The sequence below is a fragment of the Engystomops pustulosus genome, chromosome 6 (assembly GCF_040894005.1).
Source record: "Engystomops pustulosus chromosome 6, aEngPut4.maternal, whole genome shotgun sequence".
Lineage (NCBI taxonomy): Eukaryota > Metazoa > Chordata > Amphibia > Anura > Leptodactylidae > Engystomops > Engystomops pustulosus.
The window spans coordinates 41090360-41102888 of record NC_092416.1 but is presented as its reverse complement, the minus strand read 5'-3'; the positions used below and the strand labels follow the sequence as shown (position 1 = coordinate 41102888).

At 41.0% G+C, this 12529-nt stretch overlaps 1 protein-coding gene across 1 annotated transcript in view; it reads left to right on the top strand.

The window, feature by feature from the left end:
* LOC140065894 (5-hydroxytryptamine receptor 3A-like) overlaps positions 1–8245 on the top strand; it is a 19120-nt gene extending 10875 nt beyond the window's left edge. The window contains exons 5-9 of the mRNA XM_072113454.1: positions 3361–3530; positions 4350–4507; positions 5838–6048; positions 7495–7725; positions 7954–8245. Coding sequence (XP_071969555.1) covers positions 3361–3530; positions 4350–4507; positions 5838–6048; positions 7495–7725; positions 7954–8225 — 1042 coding nt within the window. The 3' untranslated portion in view covers positions 8226–8245. The remainder of the gene's footprint in view (positions 1–3360; positions 3531–4349; positions 4508–5837; positions 6049–7494; positions 7726–7953) is intronic.
* The last annotated feature ends 4284 nt before the right edge of the window (positions 8246–12529 follow it).

The following is a 12529-nucleotide window of genomic DNA, read 5'->3' as shown; positions in this document are numbered from 1 at the left end:
GCTGAACTGGCATCAGGAAAAGCAGGGTGTCAGCTGTAACTTACATCCCCGTGTAACACCCACAGTCGGAGTGAGCTCCGTTTGCTAGTGCTAACCCATTAAATGCAACGGTCAGCGCAATTGCAGCATTTAAATGGTTGTATGGAGATTCCAGCAACTCCGAGGTCTGATCTAAAACCCCAGGGCTGTCCATAGCCAATGCCTGTAAGGTCCAATCACAGACCGTGGGGCAAATTTATAAATAGTGTCCTAAGGTTAGACAGTGCAGAGTTAGACTAGACAGTCTTATTCTGCACCAGATTCATAAGTGTCTGGTGCTGGTGCAGTACTGCCTAATCGTACTTTGCCTATCCTATTAGTTGGCTTACTTTACACCAGAAAACTAGGACAAAATTCTGTTGGGTCACCAACAGAGATGAGCGAGCACTAAAATGCTCGAGTGCTTGTTATTCGAGACGAAATTTTCCTGATGCTCGAGTGATTGTCTCGAATAACGAACCCCATTGAAGTCAATGGGAGACTCGAGCATTTTTCAAAGGGACCATGGTTCGGGAATAAAATGTGTTATTTAATTGAAAAAGAATGTCTTCTGATAAGTTAGCAGATGTATGCAAACATCTGCAATCTATTCTTCACTGTTCTGCGCGTATATTATCTCCCGACAAGTTAGCAGATGTGAAGAACAGTGAAGAATAGAATAAAAACAGTGAACACAGTGAACACAGGATCATTTAAGTGAAAAACACAGTGAAAAACACAATGAAGAATAGATTGCAGATGTGCGGCACATCTGCTTACTTGTCTGAAGATACGCTGTCCCGGGATCCGCTCTTCTTCTTCCACTGAAGTCTCCCCGATCTCTCTGCGCTGCTCCCTGATGCCTCTGCGCTGCTCCCCGATGCCTCTGCGCTGCTCCCCGATGCCTCTGCGCTGCTCCCCGATGCCTCTGCGCTGCTCCCCATTGTCCCTGCGCTGCTCCCCATTGTCCCTGCGCTGCTCCCCGATGCCTCTGCGCTGCTCCCCGATCTCTCTGTGCTGCTCCCCGATGTCTTTGTGCTGCTTCTTGTTGGATACCATGTTGTTTTGTTCCTTTGCAGGATGAGAAGAATCAACTGATGTCAATCTACTTTTTGTATAATCGGGTAAGAGAATTAAGACTTAGAAGTCTTAAAAATGTAGTCATGTAATTTCTCCATAAGATCTATGATATTGCTGAATGATTTCTGTATAATGATTATGCCGGCCTCCAACATCATACAGCCCCACTTACATCGGCGTCAAAAATATAGATAGACATTTACTAAATTGCTTGTAAATTGTATTCCGAAACGAAGCAATTAGGATGTGGCATTTTGTGAACCAATAAGTTTTTAGTTACACTTAAGGTGTCCATTACTGTAATTGATCTATTAAAGAAAATCTATTGTCTTACTCGTACATTATAAAGCAGTTTTTGAGCAACAATGGGCCAGATATATAAAAAATCTGCCTTTGTGCAGTTTGACTCACTAATGTGCAGTTTGCGCCAGATGATACAATTGTGGTGCACACTGTTCAATTATCTGGTGCAATCTGCACTGACCTGGACATAGTTGTACTTTTTTTGGGTGCACTTTCATTTTTAGAATTGTCGCACACTTCAGTAATAAATGTGGTGCAAACACAGACTAAGCCCCTTTAGGGGCACATTTTTCTAAAGTGTCGGACAAAGGGCAACAGTGTCAGACGACATTAAAGTGGCGCAAACACTTCATAAATACACGTGCAAGCACATTAGGTGGTCATTTTAGTGTAAACCTGGACAAAAATACTGGCGAAGACACAGCTATATATCTGGGCCAATGACTTTTATGATCTAATTTTTCCTAAAAAATATATTTTAAATTATGCTAATGAATGCCAAATGCTCTGTAGCCCCCTAAAGGCTCTGGCTGCACAGACAATTACACCCCCTAAGAGAACATGCAACAGCATGTGATAAATCACCCTGTCATGGTAGAGGATGGGGTGCAGGCCCTAAGCTCACCCACAACCCTAGTCCATACCTTATTGCCCAGGCTGTGCTAGTCACAGAGGACAACTAGAAGATGATCCCTAATCTGAGGAAGTGCTCAGAAAAGGTCAAATTAACAAAGAGGGACAAACAGACAGACTAGAGAATGGGTGAGGATAGTTGAGTCAAACCAAGATGCCTTTATGGTACAAATTCACTAGGCATTACATCCTATGAAGTCATCTGGGAGCGATGATCCTCCCCAAAATGGCATTGCCCAGGTTAGTGTGGCTGCAGCTGCTGACAGAGTTGATTTAACAGCTGCAATTGATGTCAGCACCAATTCTGGGCACCAACTGCGGGAGGAAGTTGAGCCGAACCCAAATAATAGTAATAACCAGAAACATCTAATGAAACTAGGCAGATATATTAAGTAGTTCTTGGACACCACCCCCAGCAGGTGACTGGTTCGACCGTCCATCACTTAAGCCACATTTATAATACAAACTAAGTTCTAACCACCCAACTCTCCCAAAGGAACTGACACATAACTGACCTTGTATATATGGTTATTATCTGTGTAAACATTTATTTTAATTTATTTTCATTCTTTAGTATTGGATTGACGAATTTCTCAGATGGGAGCCACTAGAGTATGACAATATCACTCAAATTTCTCTTCCTTCTGAAAATGTATGGGTCCCTGATGTACATATACATGAATTGTAAGTACAAGGTTTTTGCACATATTACAACCCCCCCCCCCCCCCACACACACACACACCATCTGCATTTTGCATTGTGGTGAATATTACCCTAGCGAGTGTGTTGCGGTTACTAGTCCTGCCTGAACTATGAGCAACTGGAATTGAACTCAGCATGTTAGTTCAATTCCAGCTGTCAGCATTTGGGCCATATGTTCCAGCCACCAAACGTTGCGACAGTGATGTGAGGTGGACATGTGATGTAACTAAGTGTGGATGGGCCCTTATGGTCAGTGGCGTAACTTGAAACTGATTGGCCCAATTGCATATTCTGTGCCAGTCCCCCAACTATAATCTATGGTTTAAAGTACTAGTTCTAGTATTCTCATATGGAAACTTTAGGGGCCCCCTAAGCCACTTGGGCCACGTTGCAACCGCACACCCTCAAGTTATGCCCCTTCTTAGCGTATAGTCATTGTCAGTCTCTGTGGCTCTTCAGATGTAGCATAGCTATAATTTTCAGCATAGCCTATAAGCCTGATCTGTAATAAGGCTTGATCTAGTGTGAATCTCGTAACAACCACCCAGGATATGTAGGTATTTTTTGAGTAACAAAAGCTAAAAATATTCAAACAATTTTACTAGATTATTGTCTACCCACAGCGTGGATGCAGAAAAACCCACAGAACGTAATTTTATCTACATTAACCACACTGGACTAGTCAACTACCAGAAACCATTCAGAATGATGTGTATGTGTCCTTTCCAAATTTACTTCTTCCCTTTCGATCAGCATACTTGTGATTTGACCTTTCAAAGTCAGCTTCACACAGGTAAGGTATATAGCAAAACATCAGGACCACCATCTCGCTATGTAAGGACCATTTCTATGCCCAACTAACACTAAGTAACCCATTTGGCCCCATAGATTTAATTATTAAGTCTTGTCTTCCATTTTTAGCCATTGTCTGATATTATAAAAATTTTATCAGGCCACATGCAGAGGATATAGTGGTTCTAGTAGGCGCCGCCACACTGGACTGGAGCACTGGAGAATGGCAGGTATAGGTTCTATCTTAAAGGAGAAGTAAAATTGCTGTATAGAGTTTAATACTGAAGTCCAGTTCTCCAATGGCTTCGATTTCCATAGTTTTAGATCTGCCACTTATTACTTTACGCAGACATATGAAAACTGGTGGTTGCCTCACTAATGTGCAGTTTGGGCCAGATAATACAATAGTGTCGTACACTCTTACTTAACCTGGTCTGTTTCTTGGAGCACTTTGCTTCATGCTGTTGTGACTGAATTGTTGTCCAGCTCAGTAATAAATGTGTCACAAACTCCAACTAAGCACCAACTCAACCCTTTAGGTGCAAAGTTTTATGAAGTGTCTGACAAAGTGTAACCACGACACAAAAGTGGCGCAAACACTTCATAAATACAAAGCTTAGTGTTAAGTGCATAGATAGACAATAAAGTGGAGCAGACACAATTATATATCTGGGCCCATAATAATATTCATCCAGATAGTGACCATATTTGGGAAATGTAAAGGTTCTTTAGATTGTTTTATCCTGTACTAACACATGATCGGTCCTAATCTACTTTCGCACATAGGTGATCACACTTGTATGTTTCTTTGATTGTCTAGTTGAACATATAAACGTGTCCATGTGGAGAAAACTGGAACATATGAAGAAGGATGTAAGCAAATTTTATGATAAAGGCGAATGGGAACTTCTCAGTATCGATTACAATTACCTTGAAGTTGATGAACTGGGGGACAGATTTGGCATGCTAGCGTTCCACGTGAGTTCACTGTAATGTCCTACTGAGAGCACAAAATAAAAAAGCTTAAAGAAGACCTGTTACTAGAATTTTACCCCCTAATCAATAATGCCTGCTGGTAAAGAGTTACAAGTACTCCCCACCTATGTGGAGGGCTCTTGGGCTGTACGACCCCGGGCACCCACCAGTAATATCTGACAGTCAGCTCATGGAGCATGTTTGCCTGCGACCCTGCCTCCATGGTGTGGCATTGACTTACTGGCTCTGTCAGTGAGAGCGAACCCACACCACCCGATGGAGCTGCTCGGCATGCAGAGTGGCACTTGAACCCCCCCTTCCTCAGTACCTAACACTGGTTGGCCGAACTGTTTGCCAGTCGTGTTCTAGCCAATCAATGTTAGGTATACACTTGGCCTGCCCTACCCCAACAGCCTAGTAATCTGTGAGAGGAGGAGAGAGAACTGTCAGGCAGTGCCATGTGGGACTGGCATGGCGACTTGAACTAGTAGTGAGTAATACTGCCACTGTTTCAGGTACCCTTCTTCAAAGTACACACGAAAGAGTAAATACGAAAGAACCATCAACTGGAAGGTGTTAAGCTGCTTGACAATATACTGGTAATGGATTTTTAAGTCAATTTCTGTTGACAGATTTCCTTTAACATCCCCTGTAAAGGAATTAAAAAAAAATAATTCTTTATTTATATATACAGATTACGCAGCGCTGTACAGAGCTTGCAAGGCTGTAGTGCTAACCACTGAGCCACCGTTTTGCCCTATTTAAAGGTTAATAAGTGATTGGAGTGACCCAAATCAAACAAAGGGGCAGATTTACTTACCCGGTCCATTTGCGATCCAGCGGCACGTTCTCTGCGGTGGATTCGGGTCTTCCGGCGTTTCACTAAGGCAGTTCCTCCGACGTCCACCAGGTGTCACTGCTGCACTGAAGTCCGCCGAGGTAACGATCCGTTGCTGGGTGCAGGTAAGCGCGTGTCCAGCGACACTTTTTTTCTTTAAATGCGGCGGTTTTTCCTAATCCGTCGGGTTTTCGTTCGGCCATGCCTCCCCGATTTCCATCGCGTGCATGCCTGCGCCGATGCGCCACAATCCGATCGCATGCGCCAAAAACCCGGGGCAATTCAGTGAAAATCGGCGCAGAACTGAAAAATTCGGTAACCCACCGGAAAAACGCGATTCGGGCCCTTAGTAAATGACCCCCAAAGTGTGCAAATAAAAGAAAGGTGCAATGCTGTGAAGTTGTCACAGAACATTTGTCTGTGTCTTTGTATATCCTCTATCAGAGATAAAAGATTTATTTTATTTATATAAGATTTCTTTATTTCTATACATAGGTCATCTTCAGAAGACATCCAATATACTACGTGATGAATCTGATTGTTCCCAGCGCATTTCTCATAATTATGGATATTATTGGCTTCTACCTCCCTCCAGAAAGTGGAGAAAGGATTTCTTTCAAGATCACCCTCCTTCTGGGTTACTCTGTATTTCTTATCATAGTTTCAGAAACGCTACCGGCCTCAGCACAAGGAACGCCGCTTATAGGTAAAGTCACATTCCGTTACCCGCTTAAGGAATACCTATTCTTTCAAAAGGGTTACAAAGTTGTATAGTCTACTTATTATTTTTATTTTTAACATTCTTCCATCTGCAGACTATTTCTGATTCTTAGTTGTCTCTGATCTAGTGAGTAGTGCTCTCTATGAGCTCCAGCACATGGCTGTGTGTCCTCTTGACATGTTTTTTTTTCAATGCAAATCCCACGACTTTCCTATGCAGATGACACACAAATTTGTATCGCTCTACCAAAATGTGTCAGGCTGTCCCCCACCTTCCAAATGTTCAAAGGTAACCTGAATGTCCACCTGATCGCCTACAATACACCATAACTGCACTGCTCCCCCAACCTCTGCCCCTCGTGTCTCCATCTACCCTCCCATATACATTGTGAATCCTTTACGGGTAGGGTCCTCTTTCCACTTCCAAATCACGTCAGTTTTTGTATTTTGTACTTGCATTTGTTCTCCTCTTGATGTATGTACAGCACCATAGAATTACTTCTCTATAAGTAAATAATAATAACTTTGAGCCTTATATGTGCAGAAAGATTAAATTTCACTGATGTATATGTTTATACAATGTATGAAGATGCAACCAAGTTTTACTTGTAGTTAAATTGAGAGGAGCATCTAATCTTACTTTACTTTTTCCATTGTGTGTTGTTTTTTTGGGTGTGATAACACAAAAAATTTCCAAAAAAACGCTTCAGTTTCATTTCAAAGATATCAATGTCTGTATTTCAGGGTTTCTTGACCATTTATGATTGCATGCAATTTTTTCCCTAAGGCCAATGACAATATTTTTTATTATTGCTATTAATTTCCTTATTGTAATTACAGTAGCATTTTGTTTTAGTGGCATTCCTATTTTATCTCCCGCTATAACTTGGAATACAGTGTCTACAGTATGATGTATGGCCTGTAAGTTGTGCCGCCTGTGTTTATTTTTTAATGAGGCACATAAACATGTTCAGATACTACAAACAAGGATTTTCTTAACTTTTTTAAAAACACCATTTTGAATGCATGGGGTAACACATGGGGAGTCATTGGGCAGATTTATCATATGCCAGCGCCCGTGTTTAGGCCTACTGGTGCCAGCGGTCAAAATTACACCGGCTTCTAGTACGTCACCAAAAACCTTGTTCTAGGTAGTGTGCAGGTGTGTGGTAGGAACGCCCTGTGCCGGCCCACTCCACCACCATCCATGCCCCGTCCGGCTGCAAGGGGTATAATAATTGCAATAGCAGGGAGTTCACATTTCAATTATTTTAGGACTTTCACACCTGTTTTCTGGTGTAGAAACCCTGACAGATAGCCTCCCCATTGAAGCTAAAATTTGGGACAAACTTTAAGTAAGAAACTTTTATCTGGTCACATGTAATGTTTAATTTTCATTCACTTACTATGGGATGTATTTCTTATTTTCTAGAGGTGTATTTCATTTTCTGCATGGCGTTACTAGTCATCAGTTTGATGGAAAGCATTTTCATGGTTCGGATAGTCAGTAGGAAAAATATCCAGTCAAAGGTTCCTAAATGGATGAAGAAGCTGATTCTGGAAAACATGACCAAGTGGCTGTGCATGAAAGACAAAAGCCGATATTTTCTGTCCGACATCAAGTCTTCTGATACGCTGCAAGAGATGGAGACCACAAGCTCAGGTCAGTTGTTACTGGGTGGTAGCAAATAGGACAGCAAGGACCAGCCACAAAAGTCATGGAGTAAGACTTGGGGTTGCATTATCTGGGATAAAAAATATGGAAGTAGAGCAGTGGGAGTTGAGTTCTAAGCAGTTAAATTAGCTTAAAACACTTTAGTAGAACATAAAAGTTAAGCCTGTCTTATAGTTTGCCTCTGCTAAACCTCAACAAATTGACATTTATTTGTAGATGAATTGTCCAAATATTCTGAAATTGAAGAAAACAGCAAGATATCATCTGCTGATGTCTCTAAGAGAGAGAGCACTGAGATCCTACAAAGTATCTTCAAGGAGATTGTGGCTCTCCGACAACATCTGGAGAAGGAAAATGAACAGGAGGCATCTAAAGAATGGCTCATTGTTGGATACGTGCTCGATAAATTTCTTTTTTGGGTGTATCTAGCAACTATCTCGATTTACGTAGTTAGTTTGACAATTTGTTGGTCCCATTATTATTTATAGCTATTGGGAGTTATGGCCCACAGACAGTAGTTGCGCTGTTATTGGAAGTAAGCAGACATATATTTTTACTCTCACATCCCTTTAAGACTCAAAGGAATACAGCCACCTGAAATTTAATGTGGTCTAGCTTAACAGTGTAATATTTTGCCTTGAGAGAATTCAAGTTTAGAAGCGTCACTTCAGATACACTTATCTTTAGTTCTATAGTACTTAAATCCATGCCTCTGGTGTCATATTAAAGCTAAGAATCATACGTTTCAGATTGCCACTAAATCTGTAACTCACTAAAATTCTCTTACCTGTATATACTAAAATCTGGTAACAATTTCCATTTAAAATCTCATGGGAACGATTTTCTTAAATTCCTGACAATCCAAATCCACCACTAGAGGGAGATAAGAAGTTTACTGTATAATGTTGTATAATATAACCAAAGGAAAGATTTACTTATTGTTGGACATGTATCATAGTTTTGTCTTTCTGTGGTGAATTTTTGAGACATTTAGCAGCTCTTTTTTGCGCCTTATGTACGATCCTGTCTTTGTACTTGTGATACATGTTCAGTGTTTTCAGCGTAAATTTTGGCTTCTTTTTGAGACTTTTTGTTGCAAATGTCTCAAATCCACATTGACACAAGTCATGTGAGGGGGGTTAATTTGGGATTTGACACATTGGGGCACATTTACTTACCCGGTCCAGTCGCGATCCAGCGGCGGGTTCTCTGACGCTGATTCGGGTCTGCCGGGATTCACTAAGGTCCGTGCGCCGATATTCACCAGGTTTCGCTGCTGCGCCGAGGTCCGCCGAAGTTCACCTGCTTTTTTCGGGGGTATGTGAGTGCTTGATCTTGCGACACAAATGGCTTTTTAAATTCTGCGGTTTTTCCGAATCCTTCGGGTTGTCCGGTGGCCACGCCCCCCGATTTCTGTCGCGCGAAAGTCGGCGCGATTGCGCCAAAAATCGATCGCGTGCGCCACAATCCCGTGAAATACAGCACAAAGCGGAAATATTCGGGAAAAACCCGACGGATTCGAGGCTGCGGACCCTTAGTAAATGTGCCCCATTGCCTTTTGATTGCGTTTTGAAACCTATTACAATGGCTGAGGAAGGTGATTTGCCTAATCACATTACTGTTAACATTTGCGTTTACAAAACACATAGTGAAAGAAATGTAAACATAACATTAACGTCGCTTTTATATTGCATTTTGTAAACTCAAATGTTAACAGTAATGTAATAAGGCAAATCACCTCTCCTCAGCTGTTGTCATTGGTTTCAAAATAAAGCACAATTAAAACGCTACCTGTGACCACACCCTTACAAGTAACCAATAAATAAAAAAAAAATGTAAATGCAAAATTACTGAATTTTAAAAAAACAAGTTACTGTGCAAAATTTTTAACATTTAAAGCGTGTGGAATAATTCCAATTTACATGTTAAAATAGGGTCCATGAAAAAAATCCTTCCTTTGCACCTGCCCTGGACCAGGTGCAGATTTGCGCCTAAAAAGTTGCAAAAATAAGCCAAAAAACTGATACATAAGTGAAAAGTCGCACAGAACATCTGGGAAACAATGATACATAAGGCTCACTGCAGACCAAGGCGTACTTGAAAAAAGACAGAGTAAAAAGTTGCAAAAAAGTCGCAAATACGACAAAGGTCGCAAAAATAGAATAGAAATAATGATACATGTCCCCCATTGTCTGTCTATACAATGTATTCGGGGCTCTGTGTGTAGCTCTAACTACTGTAAAATTATATTTAAAAAAAATTATTAGCATTTATAAGTGGAAATTCAAGGGTCAGACCAGGTTTCCAGAGTTGTCTACTATGTTATCAGCCCAAACACTGGGACCCAAACACTGCTGTGATGCAGATTCATCCAGACCTGTAGCCAGTTCTGGTAACCTGATTTTGCCCTTGGTGGGATACCTAGTCACATTGGCTCATAACCCTGCCCTGTTCTCCTACTACTCTAATTTTTTTCCTCCTTCTCCTACATGCACATAAATCTCACATCAAGGGATGGAGGTGAGTAACAGGGGATCCTCGAAATATAAAGTTTCTTGGGTCCCTCAAATACCAAATCAGTCCCTGCTAACAACATGCATAAAGCTTGAACTAAACAACACAGCGGTCAAAACCGCTGTCAAATTCCCTTTAAGAAAGACAATAAAATATTTTATATTAAAGGGGCTGGCCACTTTACTATAAGTTATTTTTTAATGTGTGTGTAAGTGTGTGGGGGGAAGGAAGGATATTAGATCATTTACAAATATTATTAAAAGCGCTGCTTTCTTGATATGTAAATTAAAGTCCCTAGTTCGAAATGTCTTTCACCTCATCAGCCAGACATTCCTGTCCATAAAATGGCTAAAGATGGAGGGTCACCTGATCTCTAACTGCCCATGACCATTCTACCTTCCTGGACCTTATGATACATTTCATGAATACAATTTTAAAGGACATCTAACAACAAGATGAAGGTTTGTAAACCAAGCACACTGACATACTGGTATCTATCCCCACCCCTGGCAGGATCTGCTCTTCTTTTAGCTTTCTATACCCTTGTTTTTACAAAAAAGTCCTAGGGTTGATTTGCATAATTTTAAGGCCTTCTTTTGTAAAAACTAGGGCATACGAAGCTAAGAGAAGAGCTGATCCTGCCAGAGGGGGAACACACCAGTATGTCAGTGTACTTGGTTTACAATCTTTCATCCTGGTGGTAGATTTCTTTTAAGGTTCTGGAAGGTCATGGATAGTTGAGATTACATGACACTCCATATTTTATAGACAGGAATGTCTGGCTGATGAGGTAAAAGACACTTCCATGCTATTAATAGATGTAAATTGGTAAATGATATTGATAAATGACCTAATTTTCTTAACCCCACACCTTGCACAAACATTACAAAAACATGAGATAAAGTGGCCAAACCCTTTAAACAATCGGACCCAATGGGGGTCATTTACTAAGGGCCCGATTCACGTTTTCCCAACGTGTTACCTGAATATTTCTGATTTGCGCCGATTTCCCCTGAATTGCCCCAGGATTTTGGCGCACGCGATCGGATTGTGGCGCATCGGCGCTGGCATGCTCATGACAGAAATCGGGGGGCATGGCCGAACGAAAACCCGACCGATTCGGAAAAACGGCCGTATTTTTAAAAAAAAGTGTCGCAAAACTTGCACTTACCTTCACTTGGAATAGGGCGGTGAACTTGAGTGCATTTCGGGGAACTTCAGCGCAGCAGCGCCACCTGGTGGACGTCGGAGGAACTACCTTAGTGTAGCCGGACCCGAATCCACCGCAGAGAACGCGCCGCTGGATCGCGAATGGACCGGGTAAGTAAATCTGCCCCAATATGTCTATAATATCATAATTATTTGACATTGGAAACCTAGTAAAAAAAATGTTATAACAGTTAAATTGATACAAGTTCCTTTTTTACTTTTCGGCTCCCAAAAATTCCCACGAAAATTTAATGCAGATCATATACCTGACATATAAATGTATTATCTGTTTGTTTATCAGAGTAATAATGCATGTGATAATAGCAAGTGTTCATGTAAAATTATGATTAAAAATACATAATTGGATATGATCATAGTGTTAAAGTGTCATTACTCAAAGGGCATCTACCTGCAGATTTACTGGGGGTAGACTGTCACCAATGTAATGCTCGTAACCTTAGGGGTTAACTGAAACCCTTTTTCTTATATTCTGGAACGTCCGTTTCAGAAGTAGCAATACAGAGAAAATGAAATCATGGAAAGGTATATATATATAATGGTATATTCTGTGTTTAGGATCGATTTTGGGTTTTGGCTTCCAAATATTGATTAAAAATTTTGTTTCCAAAGTAAGAATGTCATAATCCTGCAGCTTTTGGGGATTAGAAGCAAGTGGAGCTTCTTGGGTTGGATCATTATGGACTGGAGTCATGTGTGATAAGCACATAATTTTGTATATCAAGAAGTGATGCATTGCGCTAATCTTCACACCTGCGTTCAGGACCCAATTATCATCTTACATTGCTAAAATAATAATAAAAGAAGTATAACAGGTCAGTTAAAATGTCCGTTGATTTCATTAAACTTTTAATGATTTCCATTAGGCTCCTGTAATTTGAGATGGGAAAAAATAGAACTGCAGCTTCCTGATATTTTCCCCTCAAATAACGGAAACAGTAACGCGAGTGCTGCAGGCGGTCATCTCAATGGATCCGTTAGTCTTCCGTCATTATTGTTTTAGAAAGGAAGATAATAACAGATGTCTGACCCCAAGTGTGTATTGGGCCTA